A 19,199-nucleotide genomic window follows, 5' to 3' on the forward strand; every position below is an offset into this window, starting at 1 on the left:
GACTCTGTGCTGAACTTTAGCTCTTTAAAAGTCTTGTAGAACTTCACACAACTCTTGAACGTATAAACTTGATAGTTTAAGCGGGCTTCCCCCCCCCCCCGTGACTTTGAACATATCATTTCATTCACAAATAATAAAGGTTAAGGTTTGAATCCTGAAGTTGAATACCGCAAATATATGAAGGGTGTACAGCGCCAAGATGAAATGACAGTTTCTGTCATGAAGTTGGGTGGTTTGGTTAGTTGTATCAATGTTATCAGGCAACTAGTGAAGAGAGCGTCTCGTGTTGCATATTTCCTTTATTCCCTGCTTGAAAGTTAATTTTTGAGCAGGTTAAGAACTATCCACCAGCCAGCATGCCCAGCTTCCACTGGGAGGGAGCATCTACTGTCTTCATGTGTCCTTGTGAAATACTTGCGCTCGTGCCACTTTTTCCATCGCGGTAACTCCACCCAGCCGACATGCCTCCTTGACGTTTCTTTGCCCCCTTTTAGAAACTGCCTTGCCTCCTTTTTTTTTTTTTTTTTTGTGTGCATTAATGTGACACGAGAAGGCCCTTCTATTACAAGCCTCTCTGAGGTTTTAGATGTTTCAGTTTGCATCAGTCACGTTCGAGCTTGCTTTCCCTGTCCAGCGTTTATCCTTGTAGCAAGATGAAAACTGACTTGGTAGCGTCCGTTCGTAATTACTGGTAAGGCCTCTTTTCACATTCGTCTGCTATTGTAGATAACTCTAATAATGATGTCTGGGACCAGAAGGTCGGGTCAGCCATTCCACTGGATATCCAGTCTAGTAGTAGAGTCTGAACACAGAGGTGATCAGCTGTTTCTCAGAAAAAAAGATAATTATGTATTCTTCCTGAAAGTGACTTAACAGCAAATCAAAGAAACTTGTCTCATTATACGTTTATTATTATGATCATTTTGTGCATAATATTAGGTAAATTCATGATTAGGAATGTACACTTTTATTTCTTGGACATGCTTACACAAACTGGTCATTCCATTCTGTCCTTTTTTTTCCCTCATTTTCTTTTTTATGTTGTTGTTTACTTGACCATTCTCTATTTTTGATGGTGTTGTTTTTATCTATTCTAAGTTCAGACATTAAAAGAAGTGGTATCACTGAATGTTTTAAATTATTAATCATGGGTGTGGGGGGGAGACTGCTTGGTGTCAAGACGCCAAAGGCGTGGGGCTCAGACAAAAAAAAAAATTAAAGAATATATATATGTAGTTGGAGCAGATCAGTTCACATAAAGCAACCCACTGTCTTAATTCTGTTGGTTCAGTTATTGTGAGTCATCTTACCAAGTTTGGCTTGTGACATTGAAATATACACTCAAAATGACAGGTTTTCAATGGTTATGCCTTTTATTTCTCCATAGTCACTTATCAAGCTTACAGTGTACATTGTCATGATGTCAAAGGGACAATATAAATGATCTAAGTTCCCTTTAAAGAAAGTCCACCCAAAGTAGAAATAAAGGCTGTGAGAAGCTTCTGTAGTCTTTTATTGGTGTGTGTCTGTCTCGAGACATAAAAGCTGTATATACCAAAATGTTTTGTTTTTTTTTTTTTTCCCAAGAACTGAAACCAAGTAATTGGAATGGTATGTGTTTGGCTTTTATTTTTTATTTTTATTCTGTTGTCATCTTGATGTCATCAGCTGAACTTCAATTCCCACAATGCATTGCGGAGAAGCGCAAGCGATCGAGGCGACTGTTGACTGACAACGACCTGCTGAGAGGAGGAAAGTTCAGATGGCGAAACTGAAAGGTTTGTTTGGGCTGATTTCTATTTACCGTGTCTATTTGAACATTTATGCCTCCCAGGCCGCTTTATCTGTGTCACACCTGAACGAAGGGGCGGTCTAGTTTTCGGGTTAGTGTCTTTTTGTCACGCTGACCGTGACGACAATTACATTTCCTGTTCTATGCTTTCAAAGTAAAAGCTTCGCCGCGTAACCTTTATCTTACACCAAATATAACTCCAAACTGAGGCTGTTTTCTTTATAAGCCTAGTGTGTTTTTCCCGCTCTCGTTGTTTACGTGAGTTGCCCTTAAGGTAAAGGAGGAAAAGAACAAAAGGGTAAAACAAAGTGCGAACAGGTCCACTGGGAACCAAATAATGGGGAAAAAAACCATTACATTTCGGATTGTCTAGTTATCCTTAAACAGAGGACGAACAATAAAATATATAGAACACTCAGTATAATAATAAAATATCTGCGAAGCAGGACAGTAAACATCAGGAGAGCAAAATAAGCTAACTTGAACATAACATAAAGTTTACAGATCATTTGAAACTGATAACGATTGAGGAATTCGTGCTGAGGTTTTATTTTGATATCTGCAACCGGAAACGGAGTGTATATAAACTGTCTGCCTTGTGGTTCGGATGTACTGAGGCTCTATCTCCGGGAACCTTCACACCGAGAGGAAGAAGAAGGCTCGCCAGCTGTGACCAAATAAAGCCCAGTCGTCTCGATTTTAGATCCTGTTTTGTAGCCACACCAGCGGAAAACAACGCTGCCGCGTTCCTGAGCGCGACGGGTTTCATTTTTTTAACCCCCCCTTCTTTCTCTGGTAGCTTCAGGTTTTTTGTTGTTGGTTTTTTTTGTTTGTTTTTTTGGGTGTTTTTTTTTTTTTTTAACCGACCCATCTTTGTTTGTCCTTCGCAGTCCCACAGTTTGCGGCGGGGGAAGCCGATATATTACCACCAGCCGTTGTGGAATATGGCTCAGCATGGACACCATCATGTAGCCAGTTCACAGAAAGCGCTGATGCTGGAGATGAAAAGTCTCCAAGACGAGCCGGTCGAAGGCTTCAAGATAACTTTGGCGGACGAGTCGGACTTGTACAACTGGGAAGTGGCGATTTTCGGACCTCCAAACACTCACTACGAGGGTGGTTATTTTAAGGTGAGTGGCTAATGTTAGCTAGCAAGCAGGTCTATTGTTCTTCAGCGGATTTATTCAGCATGTGTTGAAGAAATAAAGGGTCAGCCTGGAAGTTCACTTCAGGCTTCAAGCCTCTCTTTCCACTGCGACTAGGTAAAAGTTAATGACGTGAACTGGTTATCTGCTGGGATAAACAGGTCTTTGTTCAACTTTAAATCAACTCTGAGTAAGTTTTTGTTGTTGTTGTTGTGTGTGGTACAAGGAGTGCTTATTTAAAACAAAACAACTTAACACATGGTAACATCTAGATGTACTTTTTTGCCCCCACTCTGAAACAAAAGGCTGTTTGGCATGAAATGAAAGGGAAGCTTATCAGATGGCTCATTAATTCAATCATCTCCTTTGTGCTCATCATTACAGCCACTGAAGACAAGTTGGCATGCCAGCGTCCTCTCCTTTTGCAGTGCTTCATAATCAAACATTAAAGATATTACACCTTTTTTTTGCCCTGAAATAAATGACTCGGTCCACAGAATTGTGCACTTGTTCTTTTTTATGATTTAAAGTGTTTGTAGTTTCTGTGTAGTCAGCATTCACAGAAAACATGAACACCACAAACCCCCAAGTTGGAAACGTTTGCGTTTGAAATCCTTGAAAGCACAGCCAGGTTGTTTTTTTTTGTGTTTTCATCAGGACCCATCACATTTACCTTCTTTTTTCCTGCTCTAATTTGATTAGATAACCCGGCTGCTTTCCTTCCCTGCACTCTGACTAGATAAGCTCATCATCTGATTAACTAATTCAATCTTTTATGTGTGTGTGTGTGTATATCTTTTTCATATTTCAGTCAACAGCCCTGGGGTGGACGGGCTGCGTGTTTGTGCGTATTCAGATTTGCCCGTGGAAACCGGCCTCTTTAACGCGTGGCATCCTGGCTGTCGAGGCACAGATGGGCCCTCGTCCGAGAGCACGTCTTGTGTCTGCTTCCTCGTATCTCGTGAGCTCTTCAGCTTGTTTTCTGACCTACTTCCTCCCTCGAGGGTAGAGATGTGTTTATCTCGCAGATGTCCTGTTCCTCTTTGAGTGTTTGGGCTTCTTTAGAAAACGGAGCTTGTTTTTTTTTTTGTTTTGTTTTTGTTTTTTGTGGGGTGGGGGGACAACTTGTTTACGAGAAAACTCCGCAGCGCTTCGTTATACAATCCATAGAGCACCAAACCTTGCTGACTCACTTTCAGACCCAGCTAGAAGTCACACACCTAGTTTGTAAACAGAGTAATACCCTGGCATTCGTTGCCATAGCAGGCTGATTCACCTCGGATCTATATGAGAACGAGAACATGGGTTGAGACACTGTAGACATGGTTCTAATCTCTGTACCAGTGTGGTAGTTCATCCTGAAGAGCACTCTGATTTACCACTTTTGACGAACTCCATCAAAGCATCTGTAGTTCTGCTTGAAACTGGGCTGTGATTAGTTTATTTTTGGGGGTTTACATGAAATAAAGATAAGCATTTATTGATCTGGTTTTACTGAAGGGTGAAAAAATCAATACAAACAAGTCAGGGCGTCAGAAGAAGATTTAACTTCGCAGCTGTAGTGGTAAACAATCAAACTTTACGTTTTCTAATCAGCTTGTTGTCTCATGTGTCTTTGTTTCTCTAACAGGAAGTGATTGTTCTGTGTCTGGCTCGGTTTGTAATAAACCTAAAAGAAACGCAGCTCGAGTTGTTCAGAGTTTTTGTAGCAAGTCCAGTTTTTGAGGGAGCTTGTTCATTTGGCCTCTGGTGTTTTTTTTTTTGTTTGTTTTTTCGAGCCGAACGCGAGTGCAGGGGCCCCCGTGGATGGGGTTCAGCATGTTGGGAGGATTCCTTTGTCAGGGCAGGAATGCACGATCCCGGCTGTGAAATCCGCCGCGTGGTTATGACTCGTTGCTCTCCTCTGGGTTTCCGTCCAACCAGTTTGCTTTATTCTTTAAAAAGAAAAAAAAAAGGAAGTCATTACAACATCCTAGTGCCGCCTGCTAACGCGGCAGATACCGACGTAGCATGAAACCTGGCTGAGTCAGGGTTTTCCTTTCACATGGGTGTTGATTTCCAGAGTGGCATCGTGGCTGCAGGCACACGGCGGACCGAGGCGGACTGAAGTGTCATTCAAACCTGATTAGATAATTGACCTGGACACGGTGACCTCAGGCTTATTAAACTGACCTCTGACCTGGAGGTTCCACATGCTGCTCCGCTCAGAGACTTTTCCCAGTCGTGTTTGTCTCCTGCCTTGTCGTGTGAGGTGTCTGATTGCTGACAGAGGATCATTTTAGTTCATAGCTGGCTCCGGGCTTGGGACACGTATTTAGCAGCTGACTTGGTTGCACTGACGATACAAACCCCCTCCACCAAGGAGGTGACTTATATTTGAACTGATTTACACATCCTGTTAAACTCTTTAGTATTTTTGCTTGGTCATTAAAAACACTAAAATCCAAGTTGCTCACTGCAGTGTTGTTTTTCACAAACCCAAGTTTAAACGAAATCAATTTAAGGCAAATCGCTTTACTGTCCAAGCTGAGCCCCCCGCCCCCTCGAGCTGGTGTCCCAGAGAAACGACAGCGAGGGAGCGCTGAAACACCTGGCTCAAGAGCAGACGGAGCCCTTCCTTGCTGTTGTCCTCGTTTAAAAGGAGAGCCTGGTGTGAGCAGATGTGACCGTGGGGCCACAGTTACAGTCGTCCCCCCCCTCTCCGAAGCCCCGGCGGTGTTTTCCTTTCCTTCCTATTTGGGCTACCAGTGTGGTAATCATATCTCTCAAATGTGGCCCCGTGTGCAAGGATCACGTAAGAATTGTTTCGACATACAGTGACTCCAGTTTTAATTCTTTTCTTTCTGCTTGTGGTCGTAGAACTAAGATAATGAGGCAGGGGCCTGTTGGGTCTGAACGTAATCTCTGGGACCTGTGTGTGTGGATTTCTTTCTCCTCAAGGTCATTTCACTCCCTCATTAATGACGATTTGAAGTTGAGCCTGCGTGTGTTTAAGGTCTTCAGAGACCACGAAGAGGCGCAAAAGCAGAACAGAATAATTTGTTCCTTTCAGGGTCTTTTCATTGACCCTCGATGGCTGTCGTTTTTTCTTTTTTTTTTCCACGAGGCGCGCTCGTTTCCCCCCACCTCTCCCTCCCGTTCTCTCTCTCCCGAAGGCAGTTTTTTAGGTCACAGACCAGGGACGGTTTTCGTCGAGCCTGCAGCGAGCGTTCGTGGTAACGGGGCGGCGAGTCTCTTAAGAAGTCCCCCCCCGCTCTCGTGTGCTCGGCAGGAAACTGGCAGAAACTAGCCGTCCGCTGCTCAGATCAGATGCTCGGAGTTAGTCCCCTGTCTGATCGTGGATTCTGTTATTTCTGAGGCGTGACGAAAGCCAACAGTGGACTGTTGCAACAAAAACACCACAGTTTGCATTTTGTAATAGATGGAGATGATGTTTGAGTATACACAGTGAGGGGGGAGGAAGTACAGAAAAGATAATGACTGTATTTTGACAACAGATGTAATTATCTTTAACTGTTTATCTTATCTTTGTCTCTCTGTGTAACTTGGCTTAGAAAAAGATGAATCATAGGTTAGCTTATTGAATGAGTTTTGTAGTACATTTAATAGGACGTTAACTGTTTTTTTTTCCTATGTAAGAAGCTTAAAAGGTCAGAATAAAACTTAAATTTATAGTGATGTGCTGCTCAGGATCAATGAACCAATCAGAAAGTCTTGTGTTTTTTAACCTCTTTACTGTGTCAATCTTCAGGTCAGCGGCTTTAGTTGAAGCTATAATGTTAAATTGTGGAAATGTAAGTACAGCAAAAAGATGAAGTCTTTGTGAATTTGTGCTCCTAGCTTTTTCGCCGGGGTCGGTTCTTCTCGACACAAATACCGATCCTCCAGGTCCGCTGTTCGCCTTCGTTCGGCCTGGCATGGTTGTGATGAATGAGGCCGTTTTATTGGAAACTGTGTGGATGTGTTCGGGCCTCCCAGCAACAAGCCGAGGAGTGAAATGTGGGATGAGTTTTTAGTAAGCTCAGTGGAAGAAAAGCAGTTTGGTTTGAGGGGCAGAGTGAGGCTGTTAAGTTTCTGACGTGTTTTTCAGGAAGTGTTGTATTCCTCAACGAGTGTAGTCTGGTTTAAATGGTTCTCAGAAAGTTATGAATGGATTTAGATCAAACTGGTGGGAAAAAATATTTGATCAAAAGTGTTTAAGAAAAAAAAACTAAGTTATGCTTTGATTTTCTTTTACAAGCAGACTTTTAATCTGCTAAATTTCCCGTGACATAGCTTTGAGAAGAACACATTTGTTTCTTCTGTAATGTTTTTTTTTAAGACACCCTTGATCTTTGCCACCCGTTTGAACAGTCAACACAACTTTACAGAAGCCAAACAACCTTTTGCTTTGTTTTCAGCGCCAGTCTGGGACCAGATATTTCGAATGTAACACTGAATGGCCGCCGATTCTGACTGCCGTGTTTTATTTACAACACTCTTGTTGGCAAGTTTTTGAGCTCAGACATCTGAACAGTCTGTGAGCACAGAGGAGGGAGACTTAGAGGGTCCTCTATCAGTGTCCCGTCTTCCTTGTCCTCAAGTGGACAGGAGTATTATTTCTGTTATGGAAAAAAAAAGACAGAACAGTCGCTCTTCTCTGACTTTAATCCCCCCACCACCATTGGCTTGTTGCTACGTGCAGCACTGTGGGCAGCCTGTAATGTGTACAACCCTGCGCTCTTTCTGGCAGAACCAGGCAAACCCAGGATTTAGCTTCTTTCCCCCCTCCTGAGTGTTTCTTCTCCAGTTTGGTTCTGTCGGGTGAACTCAGACTAGTTGGTGGCCGATCCCTTTTTTTTTTACATAACGCAACGGCGTACTGTACCCCGCAGAGGTCAGGACACACCGACACGCGTGCGGCTTCGTTGACCGTTACCCGGTACACGCTTCTAGAGTTTCTGACCGCTCTCAAACATTTTGGCGCTTGTTCTAAATTATGCAACGCAGTGAAAGACGGCTGAAAAGCTTATGATGTCGTGCGGAGCCCAAGCCTCGTTAGTTTCCCCCTGAGCTTCTCAGCTCCCTCGCTCCACAAATCTCTCCAGCGGGGCCAGCTGACCATGCCAAATCAGCAAGTGTGTGTATGTATATGACGAAGGGTTTCAGCTGAAGGTGCTTGCTCTGAGCGGTGTGTGTGTTTGTGTGTGTGTGTGTGCTCCCCTTCTGTCCCTGTCTGCCCCGACACGCCCGGTGGGGAAAGCCAAGGAGGGGACTCTGGGAGCGTATAACAGCAGTACGTGGATGTGAGGAGCCGATTGTTTGGGGCGTTTCGGCGACAGCTGGAGAAGGACGCACACGGCGTCTTTGTGCGTCCCGGCCTCCCCCCTCCCCGCCGCGTACGATTCCCCGAGCCTGCCTCCCATCCTCCACGCCGTATTACGTTACGCTGTGATTACCCCCTCCACGCTCAGCCACTTTCCAAGAGTTTGCAGTGACTCCGCGGTTGCTATTTGTGTTTTCTTTAAATTACTATCAGAGCTGATGAGCAAGACTGTAGAGATCCATCCAGCAGCCATGCTGGGGGAAAAAAAGGCAAGAAAAGCCTCCAAAATGAAGCCCTGTCCTTTTTGTCAGCTGTGTTCATTTGTTTAGTCCTACCAGAGGAGTGGTTTTAAAGAGGACTATCTGTGAATTGACTACATGCTGTAAGGAAACTGATGCCAGCTGCTGGCTTTATTTACATGCAGCTGCCTGCGTGTTGCACAAGGAGTGTGTTTGCTTAATCGTTGGAAAATGTTTTCCAAGCAGGAACACTTTGGTGGGAAGTAGTTCGGACCTGTCTGCTGGCAGCTGAGATGAGGAAAATAACCTTGCTGCCATGTTATTAATGTGTCTTCTTTCGCCTTCAGGCCCGGATCAAGTTTCCTGTTGACTACCCGTACTCTCCACCTGCTTTCCGCTTCCTCACCAAAATGTGGCATCCCAACATCTACGAGGTGAACGGCTTTAAAATTCAAAGGACAAGTTCCAGGGTTCAAACGAGACAAGTCCTTCAGGGCAGCCGATACACAACGCAGATCTTTATTTTTGTTTTGGCTTTATTTGGCCGCATGTATTTTTCCATCTTATAAATGCTTAACTTCTCACTTAAAACAAACTAAATTGTGGGCTGCAGTGAGCTGGTTGGAGCTGCTGCTGCATCTTTATTTTCCTGCTTGGTGAGTGATTATTCTAGTTAGAATTAAAAAATAATAAAGGCAAACTTCATATTTCCATTGAGAGTGTCCTGATCTTACAACATTAACAAGAAAGTAAGATGGAGCCTGAGAAAGGAGGGGGGACATTCTAAGAAAGAAGGAAAAATATGTTCAGAATTTCATGAAAGCTGCTCTGTTGGCGGAGTTTCCCGAAACGTGCTCTATCTGCTGATCGTGCTTGAACCGATCGGCGTTCAGTCCTCCCAGCGCCGTGCTGTCATTGGCTGACGTCCCCACGCTCTCTGCCCGAAGGTCGCAGCCCTGAAACAACCCCACATTTTGCAAAAAAGACGAACGAATCCTCGGCGGAAGTCACAGAAATGAGCTAACTTTAACTTCTCAGGATCTGAAGGCGCGACTTCATGACGTTATTGTTTCTGCTCAGTAGTATATCTCTAACTGTACGTGAATGTCGAAGTTTTGGTCTGAACGTGGTTCTGTTGTGTCCTTAGAATGGGGATGTGTGTATCTCTATCCTGCATCCACCAGTGGACGATCCTCAGAGCGGAGAGCTGCCTTCAGAGAGGTGGAACCCCACGCAGAACGTCAGGTACGCCTCACAATAAACCACCTGCTGCTTTGTCTTAGCACATAATAGACAAACTAAATAAAATGTCTCTTGAGTCAGTAAGGAAAAAAGAAATGGTGGGACGCTATGTAATCTATTGAAATAATTTCCATTTTTAATCATTTGGGGCCTTTAGTCAACTTTTTGACCAACCTTCTGCTGTTCAGATGTTATTATCTTTACCAAGAAGCTTCTGGAGCTAAAAATAAATAATGACAGGGAAATAGTTGATGTTTTCAGGGTAATCCGGCTGCTCGGGTTACCACTCTTTTTGTCCATATTCTTGCTTTCTCTTTTCCTTTTTTAGTCCCCCTTTCTCAATGTCTCTTGTCTCGTCTTACCTCCGTCTCTGCCCCCTTTTGTCACTCTGTTTTCTTGTGTTACTTCCCCTCTATTTAAATCTAAAAAAATAACGTCAATCTTCTCCCTTCCCGTCTCCCAGGACCATCCTGCTCAGCGTCATCTCGCTGCTGAACGAACCGAACACGTTCTCCCCAGCCAACGTGGACGCGTCCGTCATGTACCGCAAGTGGAGGGACAGCAAGGGCAAAGACAGAGAGTACATCGAGATCATAAGGTGTCCAGGCAGATAAGGCACCGACACAGCACTCCTCTAAAGGAGGACACAAAGTTCTGACTCCAGAACAGTAAATTAATTTTTTTATTTTTACCCCGTCTCAAAGGAAGCAGGTGCTGGCTACCAAAGCTGACGCAGAGCGGGACGGCGTGAAGGTTCCCGTCACGCTGGACGAATACTGCGTCCGCACCCAAGTCCCCCCCAGAGACGACGGCTCCAACCTTTTATACGACGACTACTATGACGACGAGGAGCTGGACGAGGACGACGAGGACGACAACGAGGACTGTTGCTATGACGAGGACGACTCCGGCACCGAGGACTCCTGACCGTGTGACGTCACCCCGCCCCCAGACCACTTCCTGTTCTCGCCTCCACACACGCCTCCCTCTTCTGTCACGGACTGGACTTTAACTCCACTGCCTTCTGTTACGGGCAATCACAGTATGCACACTAAAGCCTGATTCTGTGAAGAAAAGGAAGCTGCAGAGTTGTTCTTGGTTCATTCATATTTGTTTATTTTTTTTATTTTTTACTTTTAATTTGCTGTTCTGAGTAGAAGTTACACACCAGATGAACACAGACAACAGAGAAATGTAAAGAAATCCTTCCTCGCCTCGCTCTGCTTATCTGCACTGACAGCTGTTTGAATTTCCTGAAAAGTTATTTAGCCTTCGTTTTGGCCGAGTTTCTTTCTGGTCAGCAGACGGGAATGCAACGGTCAAAGATCGGATCACCGCAAAACGAGAGGGAGAGAGAGAGAGAGAGAAAGCATTCGCCAACGAAGCTAATTAACGAGAACTCGCCTCTAGTTTCTCTATCATTTCCACTCGAGCCATATGTGTGTGTGATCTCCTGTTAGCGGGCTGTTCACCTCTGACCTTTTAAAGCCGCAGGGCTTGTGCTGCTTTAAATGTGGGAGCTGTCTGTCTCCGAAACCCACTCGTGCTCCCTCGTGCCTTTTTTTTGTTTTTGTTTTTTGAACCATAATATCCCCAGATCTGAGCAACTGATTAATCAATCCAAACAAACCTCTTCCAGCTAAACACACAGAAGTAGCAGAGGGCGATACTGAAGCTCACAGCGTGATGTGTGAACCTATTTATAGAAGCACCTGTTAGATTTGTCTGGAGTGTGAGCGAGGAAAGCAAAGATCCAGCAGCTGATCTAAACAATGAGCCCGTTCCTGCCACACGGCCTTTACTGGAAAAGCACCTGCTGCTAGTTGCCTGGATGTGTTTATAAAAAAAATTAAAAAACACATCTCCCTGAGGCTGCTGCTGCTGCTCATAAAATCCAACGTACTGTATATAAAATCCTATGCAGTCAGGGCGTGAACTTTGACACGCAGTGCTTTAAATGTGGCAGCAGTCTGACCCGGCTCCAGCTCAGGCTGCGAAGGCAGAACCGGACATATGCAGCTGCAGCCATCTTTGTTTTTTGCTTTTTTTTTTGTTGTTGGGAGTTTCTTCTCATTCACACTTTTTATTTTTTTGCCTGTCTGCCCTCACAGAGCTCGCCCCCTGCTGGTGGCCGTGTGCACAAACATATATATACATATTTTATTTTTTTTCTAACTGAAAAACTGGACTGGATCGCAGCCATCTTGACTCACCTGAGTCCGTGTTACCTCAGAGGAGATCGGGTAGCGTTGAGAGCGGCTCGGCAGGATGGAAACCGACCTGCTGATGACGTAGACCGACGGGGAGCTTGGTTTTCGGCCTCCTCCGCTCACTGCCAGGAGCGCTCTGTTGCACACTTTAAACACATCGACACCAGCCAGCAGAGGTTCTGATGACTTTTCTTTTTCTTTTTTTTTGTTTTGTTGTTTAACGCTACTGTAACCCTGTTTCCGTCTTGGAGAGGAAGCGCAACAATGAGAACGTTCTGGGTTTGTCTTTGAGCATGAGCAGAACGTCGTTGCTCTTCTCCAGCATGCTGATCTGTGTTTGTGCTTTTTAGGTCTGCTAGAAGAGTTGGGATCGTGTTAAAGATAAAGGGCGGGGGGTCCCCCGATTAAATTTTTTAGCTGAAACTGATGTTTTGTGAACGGGCTGAAGGTTGATGATGACTGTTTATTATATTTTATTTTTTCCCCCAAATGACGGCGCAAGCTGAAAGGTTTTTATATTTGTATTGAGATTATTAATTTGACAAAGGCTGGACGAGTGATTTCCTAACTATCCCAGAACAGAGTTGACACGATGCACCACGGCCTTGGCGAGTTATCCGCACCGAATATTACCCGGGCGCCCATTTTCTGCCTCCTGAACGGAGCCCACTCATGTATGTTTTTAAGGATTTATAAGAACGGGGTTTCATTTCTTTTTGTCAAACGTTTTTTTTGTTTTTCTCCTCGTCTTTCCTTTCCCCCCCAAGTTCTCTGAACCCAGCAGTTAAGACAAACCTCAGGAAGAAAAACACACCAACTAACTAACCAACCAACTAACTAACCAACCAGTTCCTCCCCGGCTGAGTTAACCTGACTCAGGAGGAGGAGGAGGAGGAGGGACTCGCTCTTCGGCTTCATAGGACTGTTTACAATTTCTACCTTGATATGCACATGTGGATATTTTTGACGATCACTTGATGTTTTTTTTTTTTTTTTTTGCTTTTGGATGTCAGGAGCTGTCCCTTGAAAGGGGGCTACTGTCGGGATTTTCAGTTTGTTTTTTTTTTTTTTTTTTTTTTTTTTTCCTTGTTTATATTCTTTTTTTTTCTTATGGTTTGTAAATCTATTTAAAATCTGAAATAAAGTTCTTTATTAGATGCCGGCTATTTTTCAGAATTATTTCCTTTTCTCTCGGTTATTTTCTTTGTCGTTCTTAAAAGTCACTTCCTGTTTTGTTTTTTTAAATCTTTTTTTCTTGCAGAGACTGAAACGAGTGAAAGGTCTTTTTGTTTTTGGAAGAGTCAAAGCTCAGGATGAGCTGCAGAAGACTCCCGGCTGTGTTTCGAGGGTGTTTGATACAATAAAAGGAGAATTTAGGAAATGACTTCTCTAGAAAACAGTCTCTGAGGAAACGGGGGTAAGATATATTTGTAAAACCTGCTGTCAGTTCAGCCCTGCGGTGCATTAATTACACCAAAGTGTTTCTACATCTTCTGGAAATAACAAGAATAAAGTTTTGATGCTTTTCATTCATCAGATGGAAATTAATATTTCACTTGTTTCCAGAGAAGAATTACAACTTAACTCTGTTCTTTAAGGAAATGTTAAATGTGTTTCTGCTTTGCTGTAAGCTTCACAAATATAAGAATGTTTTTCTTTAATGTTCTTACTAAATTTTACTTTTTTTTCCCCCCCTAGTTTCAACAATCAGTTTAAAAGAAGTCGCACTGAACGTACAATTTCATATTTATAGATGTTTTAAAATTGAGAACTCTTTAGTTCTAAGCAATTTGTGTTGTATTTATTTATTTATGATTGGCCAGGCACTTTGAAAGTGTAGCTAACTAATCTTATTTTTTTTATTGTATTTTTTTTCAAACCTTAAGATCAAACTAATAACATGATGCCATACAAACAATTAGGCTCTTCTTCAGGACTTTATTGACCTCCTCCTGCCTGTTTTGTTGTTTCCTAGTTTAGTGTGATCCCAGTTCTGGTGTGTATGTGATGAGACGTGCACCCTCCAGTCACTCTTTATTGTAAAGAAGGGGAGATGTTGATGATGATGAAGAGGATTATATTATTCCTTAAAGTTATGCACGATCTCATACAATATCATGAGATGCTTAAAGTATGTGTTGTGAATGACTTTCAGCTACCACCACACCAAATTTGAGCTCAGTATCTGTAGAAGTGACTGAGTTACAGTCATTTTTGTGTTTACTAATGTCAGTCAGCTGTGGTGGCCATCTTTAATTTAATTGAATCGAAAAGTTAATCAGTTATAGATGTTCATCCGGTGATTATTTTCTAAAAGTTTGATTAAAATCTGTCCAGTGGTTCATGAGATATTTTGCTAACAGACAGGCAGAGTTCAATGGTTAATGGCGATATTGTAAACGCAGATCTTGCACAATTTGTTAGAGCTCAACATACGTGTTGGGTATTACGCTCGGTTATCTGGAGTTACCACTCCAGATTTTAGGGCATTATCTGTAAAATGGACAGCCATTTTTATGTTTTTTAGGGCTGAATCAAAGCTTTATCGGCTGTAGATTTTCTTTTTAAATACGTCCACTGGTTCATGTGATGTTTTGTCTGATAATTAAAATAATATTGTTTCTGAATGCTTGAACCTTTCCTCCCTGGAACATTTCAGTGTGTTTCTGCTTCCCGCCTCCAGGGGGCAGCAACAGCTCATGTCTTGTTCCTCTGGTTCGGCTCAGTCACCTCAGAGAAGCAATAAGCCTGAGACACCTTCATCTGAAGGTGTTTTTTTTTATTATTTCCCAGTTTACTAAGTTATTAAAGACTGTTTCTCTTGTTTTGTTTAGTTTTTTTTTTAGCTCACGCTTGTGGTTCTGCTTCCTGTCCTCCACTGACTACAGATTGATGCGGGCCATAAATAAACTAACAGCTCCTTCACCTAAGTTATATGATTCAATGTTCTGTTTTTCCCACCCTCCCAGCTTAAAATACCTCACCTACAGTGTCCTGTAATCTGCCGCCAGGAAATGAAAATCATTCATCTGTGAAATGCCACCAGAGAGATTTTATCTGACAAACTAATAGATCAATATACCTTATTTTGAGGGGGGCTTCAGGCAAGCCATGAGTGCACACAGCAGTGTCCGACTGTCCTTTCTTCAGTTATTGTTTTTATTTTTTTGTATTTTTTGTACTGTCCCTCTCCTAAGTCGTCCCACCGGTTCCTCCCCCCCTCACAGGCGCATTTGCAGCAGAGCCCATCAAATTTGCTTCCTGTGGCAACAGGTTTGACCTTTTGCCCTGCGTGTGTCCGTTCCAAATGCCAGTCCAGCCAAGCAGAGAGAGGCAAGACACTCAAATGGTGCTGGCATTTGCTGAATTGCTTCCTCTCTCTGTGGTTTCGTTCGCACTTTGCACAGTGTTTTATTTTTATTATTATTATTTTTATTTTCGAGTCCGAATGGATAACGCTTTGCTTCAGCTGCGGCGTATGAAAACCGGATCAGAGCCAGATGTTCAAACTCTGCGGGCCTTCTGCGGCGCTTTCACGCTGTGACCATGAGTCACATGTGCCACTATGTCCCCCCCCCACCCCCANCCTTCCGTTTACTCCCAACTGGTGGGTTGGCAGAAAGCTCCAGGCCTGAAGTGACTAGAAGGAAGCCCGAGTCCGAGCCGTCTGTGAGCCGCGGCGAGATGGGGATGGAGCAACCTGGAGGGACTGCAACAGGCTGGAGAGGTGAAGAAATGTGAGCCATATGAGGTGGAAGAAGGGAGGGGGTGGGGTGTGATCCATATGTCAGTCTATGAGACGTCTCCAAGGCAACAGAAGCTGTGGTGAAGGTGGGAAACAGGTTGGCAGGCAGGAGGGAAAGATGGATGGCAACAATAAGAGGGAGCAGAGTAAAGATCTGACATGTCAGGGTTCTTTTTTTAAACTCCTTGTTCAGTCATACTGAGTGATCACTTGTTAAAAAACATCTCACACACACAGAGTATTAGAAGAGGATGTGTTCCAACCTGGAAGTAGACCAGACCTGCTGTGCTTTTGTTCAGCCTTGTTCCCGAGCACAGGCCCCAGCCACTTCTTCCTGCCCGTCCAGGAAGCCAATCAATGGCCAGCGGGGATAATGTTCGACACATTCGGACGTTTAACCTTCAAGCAGTTCTTCTCCCCTCCTTATCATTGTCCCTAATCTCTCCTCCTGTGAGAACAGGCAGCCTCACTGAGTCAGATCTGTGTTAGCCACAGAGGAAGTGCACGTTTCTGTGGAGTAGCTGATGTGTTCCTCTGGTTTTTCCAGGCAGACAGAGTTGTAGCCCCTTAATGAGAACAGGACAGACACATTAACCTTTTCTCTGAAGGTTCTCCAAAGCTGGGCTATCGATCTCATTATTTTATAGAGGAAGCTGTTAACAGTGTGAGCCTGGAGTTCTGCACAAAGTCAAGCAATATTCACTAATTCCCCCAACATTTTGAATTTAAATCAACTTTAGCACACTTTATTAATAACTTTGATCTCTTTTTCTCAAAATGTAGTGTAAAGTCATTGATTCTTTCAAGAAAATGTGATAGAAATTGAGTCAATTTAAAGCCAGATTGCTTAAAATGATCAAAGAGTTTTTACTTTCTTTATACCAATATCAAATAAAGTTTCCCCAAAATTTCTGTTTAATCACAAGATGAGTTTTAAAAAACAAGCCTAAAGTTGACGCTTTGTACTTTTCTTTTTTTATTAGTAGTAATAACTGACTAAACAATAGCTAGAAAATGTCAGGTTGTTTTTCTTTACTAAGAAAGTATATTTATTGACATGTTTTGTATCAAATTTGCATAAATCTTTCAAAAGGAGAAACATGAATATGAAAAACTCTTCTGTGAGATCTCTGCATCCTCAGAACCAGTTTTAGTTTTATCACCATTCTTCAAAAGGTGACGGCAGATGACATTATTTTTTTTGCCCATGTCTGTGTGTGTGTGTGTGTGTGAGGAAGTAGTAGCTGAGAGTCATTCACAACACATACTCTGAGCGTGGCATCTCTTGATATAGCATGAAACTGTGCAGAACATTATTGTCAAGGTTTGACTAAAGTGGCTGCAACTCCATCATTTCCCAACATGAGCAGAAAACTCTGAGCGGGCAGCTGTGGCTCAGTGGTTAGAGAGCTGTGGTCCTCCAATACAAGTCGATTCCTGGATGATCCATATGGGTTTAAATGTGCAGAAGCAATCCATATGTTAAACAACCCCCACCCCACAGTTTGATTACATCAGACGGTGACTTCTTTATATAGATATACCTTTACCTTATGTGCTTCTGATTTTAATGTGTGATAGTATTTGTTTGTGTGTTTTAGTGTAGCAGCATCGTGCTTCACAAATAAATGTTTCAGTGATAATAATGTGGCATGAGGGAACCCACACAGGCGTGTTTTTATTAGTCAGTTGGCATAAAAATAGGCTGAATTTTAAATGAAAGTGAAAGTGTTGCAGTTCATTAAAAGCCACTGCCTGATCTTTGCCTGTTAGTTGTGACAAGAAGCAGACCAAAGGCTCATTTCCATCAAAGGTGGGCAGAGCTGCACCAAAATCCAGGGTCTGTTCAAGGTGCATTCAGTTCCTATTGCTTGCTTCTCGAGCTGCTTGCCACTGACATCAAGTAGTGGAGCTGACAGCACCCGCTTCCTGCTTGTTTTTGAAGCTCCTTGTTCGGGGGTGAAAAACGCCCAAGCAGATGCTGACTCTGTGCAGCTGGTCTGCGCCTGTGCCACTCTCCGTTCACAGCTTCCCTGGCACTTGAGCTGGAAACCAGGCAATCTGGACAAATAAAGTGCTTTTTTGTCCTGCAGATCAATGAAGTCATGGGGTCCTGTCCAATTTTAGACAAATGTATTTGTTGCCATAGCAAAGTTTCCAGGGAAACCAATATCAGGTGATTTGAGGTGGAAAAACAACAATAATAAAAGAAGACTAAAGCTAATTGGACTGCACAGCACATCTCTGAATATGATTGCATGTTTTATTAAAATGCTTGTTTTAAACCTTGATTGGCACAAATATTCTTGGTTCTTTTGGGAGCAGCCTTTTGCACTGAATAGAGATGCAAATCAGTTCACTTTCACAAGCTGAACTGTATTTTTTATTATCCCAGCTCGTAAACACGTTCAGTCTGACCGGGTATGGTTGCGCCTCCTGCGTAAAACGACACCGGCTCCACTCGCGCAGCTCCAGATGCAACAGGCGCCTTCCTTCCCAGCTGCTCCTGCTGGGGAAGCGCAGACAGACAGAGGTTGATCTTATTGGTCAGCTGCAGCTCCGCGCCGCTCGATAAAACGCTCGACGGGAGCTCCGGGCGCGGAGAACACGTCCGAGGGCGCAGAGCAGCCGCGCCGCGGAGCGCACAGCCACAGAGGGGGACACCTGTTACTGAGGGAGCGCGTGCGAAAGGAGAGCGAAAAGAGGAGAACCTGCTTTACTTTAGCTCTGTAAGTACTATCTGTATGAATATGAGTCGATGGAACAGATAGAAGCAGATCACTTTATGGTGTAGAGGATTTTGGAAGTGGAGCAGCGCGCAACGAGAAGACGCTTCCTCGCACCTGTTGAGCGGCATTCTCATTTTTCTAACTTTTACGCGTCGAATTTTGCTCTCAGTCCACCAATAGGAAACGTAATCGATTAGTAAACAGCCCTAAATTAGATGAATAATAAATTTTAGTGACTAATTTGACCAAATTACGCAAAATCACCGCCGTGTTGGACAAACTGCAAAGAAGAATAATGCAGACAAGGAGCTCAATGGAAAATCTGTCCGGTATATTTTAATATATAAGTTCAGCCCTCTTGATTGACAAAGCCATTTATAGCCCATTTGTCCTGCACTCCTATTGTTACCTCTCTTTATTCCAAAAACATCCTTTCTGCTGCATTAAAAGTGCCAGAATTCATCTGTAATCAATGCTAATTTGAAGCAGGAAAATTCTAAATGGTTTTTTTCTCAGTTTTACGTTTCCAATTTTAGTGTAAAATGAGCCTCAGACTCTGTAATTATATATGAGAGAGATTTTTCTTGATTACAAACAACAGATCCAGTTAATCAAGACTGTAATGTTAGTTATTTACTCGTTGATGGTCATGTTAATAGTCACAGACTGCATTTTAGATTACAGGTGCTGGTCATAAAATTAGAATATCATGAAAAAGTAGATTGATTTCAGTAATTCCATTTAAAAAGTGAAACTTGTATATTATATTCATACATTACATACAAACTCATA

General features: G+C 43.2%; 2 protein-coding genes across 3 annotated transcripts in view; both read left to right on the forward strand.

Annotated features, from left to right (window-relative positions):
- Positions 1-2,397: 2,397 nt before the first annotated feature.
- Positions 2,398-12,727, forward strand: cdc34a (cell division cycle 34 homolog (S. cerevisiae) a). 2 transcript variants are annotated; one of them, XM_037974056.1, is made up of 7 exons: positions 2,398-2,587; positions 2,683-2,922; positions 3,749-3,898; positions 8,829-8,915; positions 9,629-9,726; positions 10,187-10,321; positions 10,428-12,727. In XM_037974056.1, the coding sequence occupies exons 2-7, from the start codon at positions 2,737-2,739 to the stop codon at positions 10,648-10,650; spliced, it is 879 nt and encodes a 292-aa protein (XP_037829984.1). In that variant the 5' UTR covers positions 2,398-2,587; positions 2,683-2,736; the 3' UTR covers positions 10,651-12,727. The 2 variants fall into 2 exon arrangements, with proteins under 2 accessions (XP_037829984.1, XP_017262936.1); XM_017407447.3 differs by lacking the exon at positions 3,749-3,898 and having other exon boundaries at positions 2,401-2,587.
- Positions 12,728-18,146: 5,419 nt separating this feature from the next.
- The window catches only part of LOC108230589 (C2 calcium-dependent domain-containing protein 4C), a 5,064-nt gene continuing 4,011 nt past the window's right edge, over positions 18,147-19,199 (forward strand). Inside the window, exon 1 of the mRNA XM_017406931.3 lies at positions 18,147-18,407. The gene's annotated coding sequence lies outside the window, so the exon portion shown is untranslated. The remainder of the gene's footprint in view (positions 18,408-19,199) is intronic.

This window comes from Kryptolebias marmoratus, linkage group LG24 (assembly GCF_001649575.2).
Source record: "Kryptolebias marmoratus isolate JLee-2015 linkage group LG24, ASM164957v2, whole genome shotgun sequence".
Classification (NCBI taxonomy): Eukaryota; Metazoa; Chordata; class Actinopteri; order Cyprinodontiformes; family Rivulidae; genus Kryptolebias; species Kryptolebias marmoratus.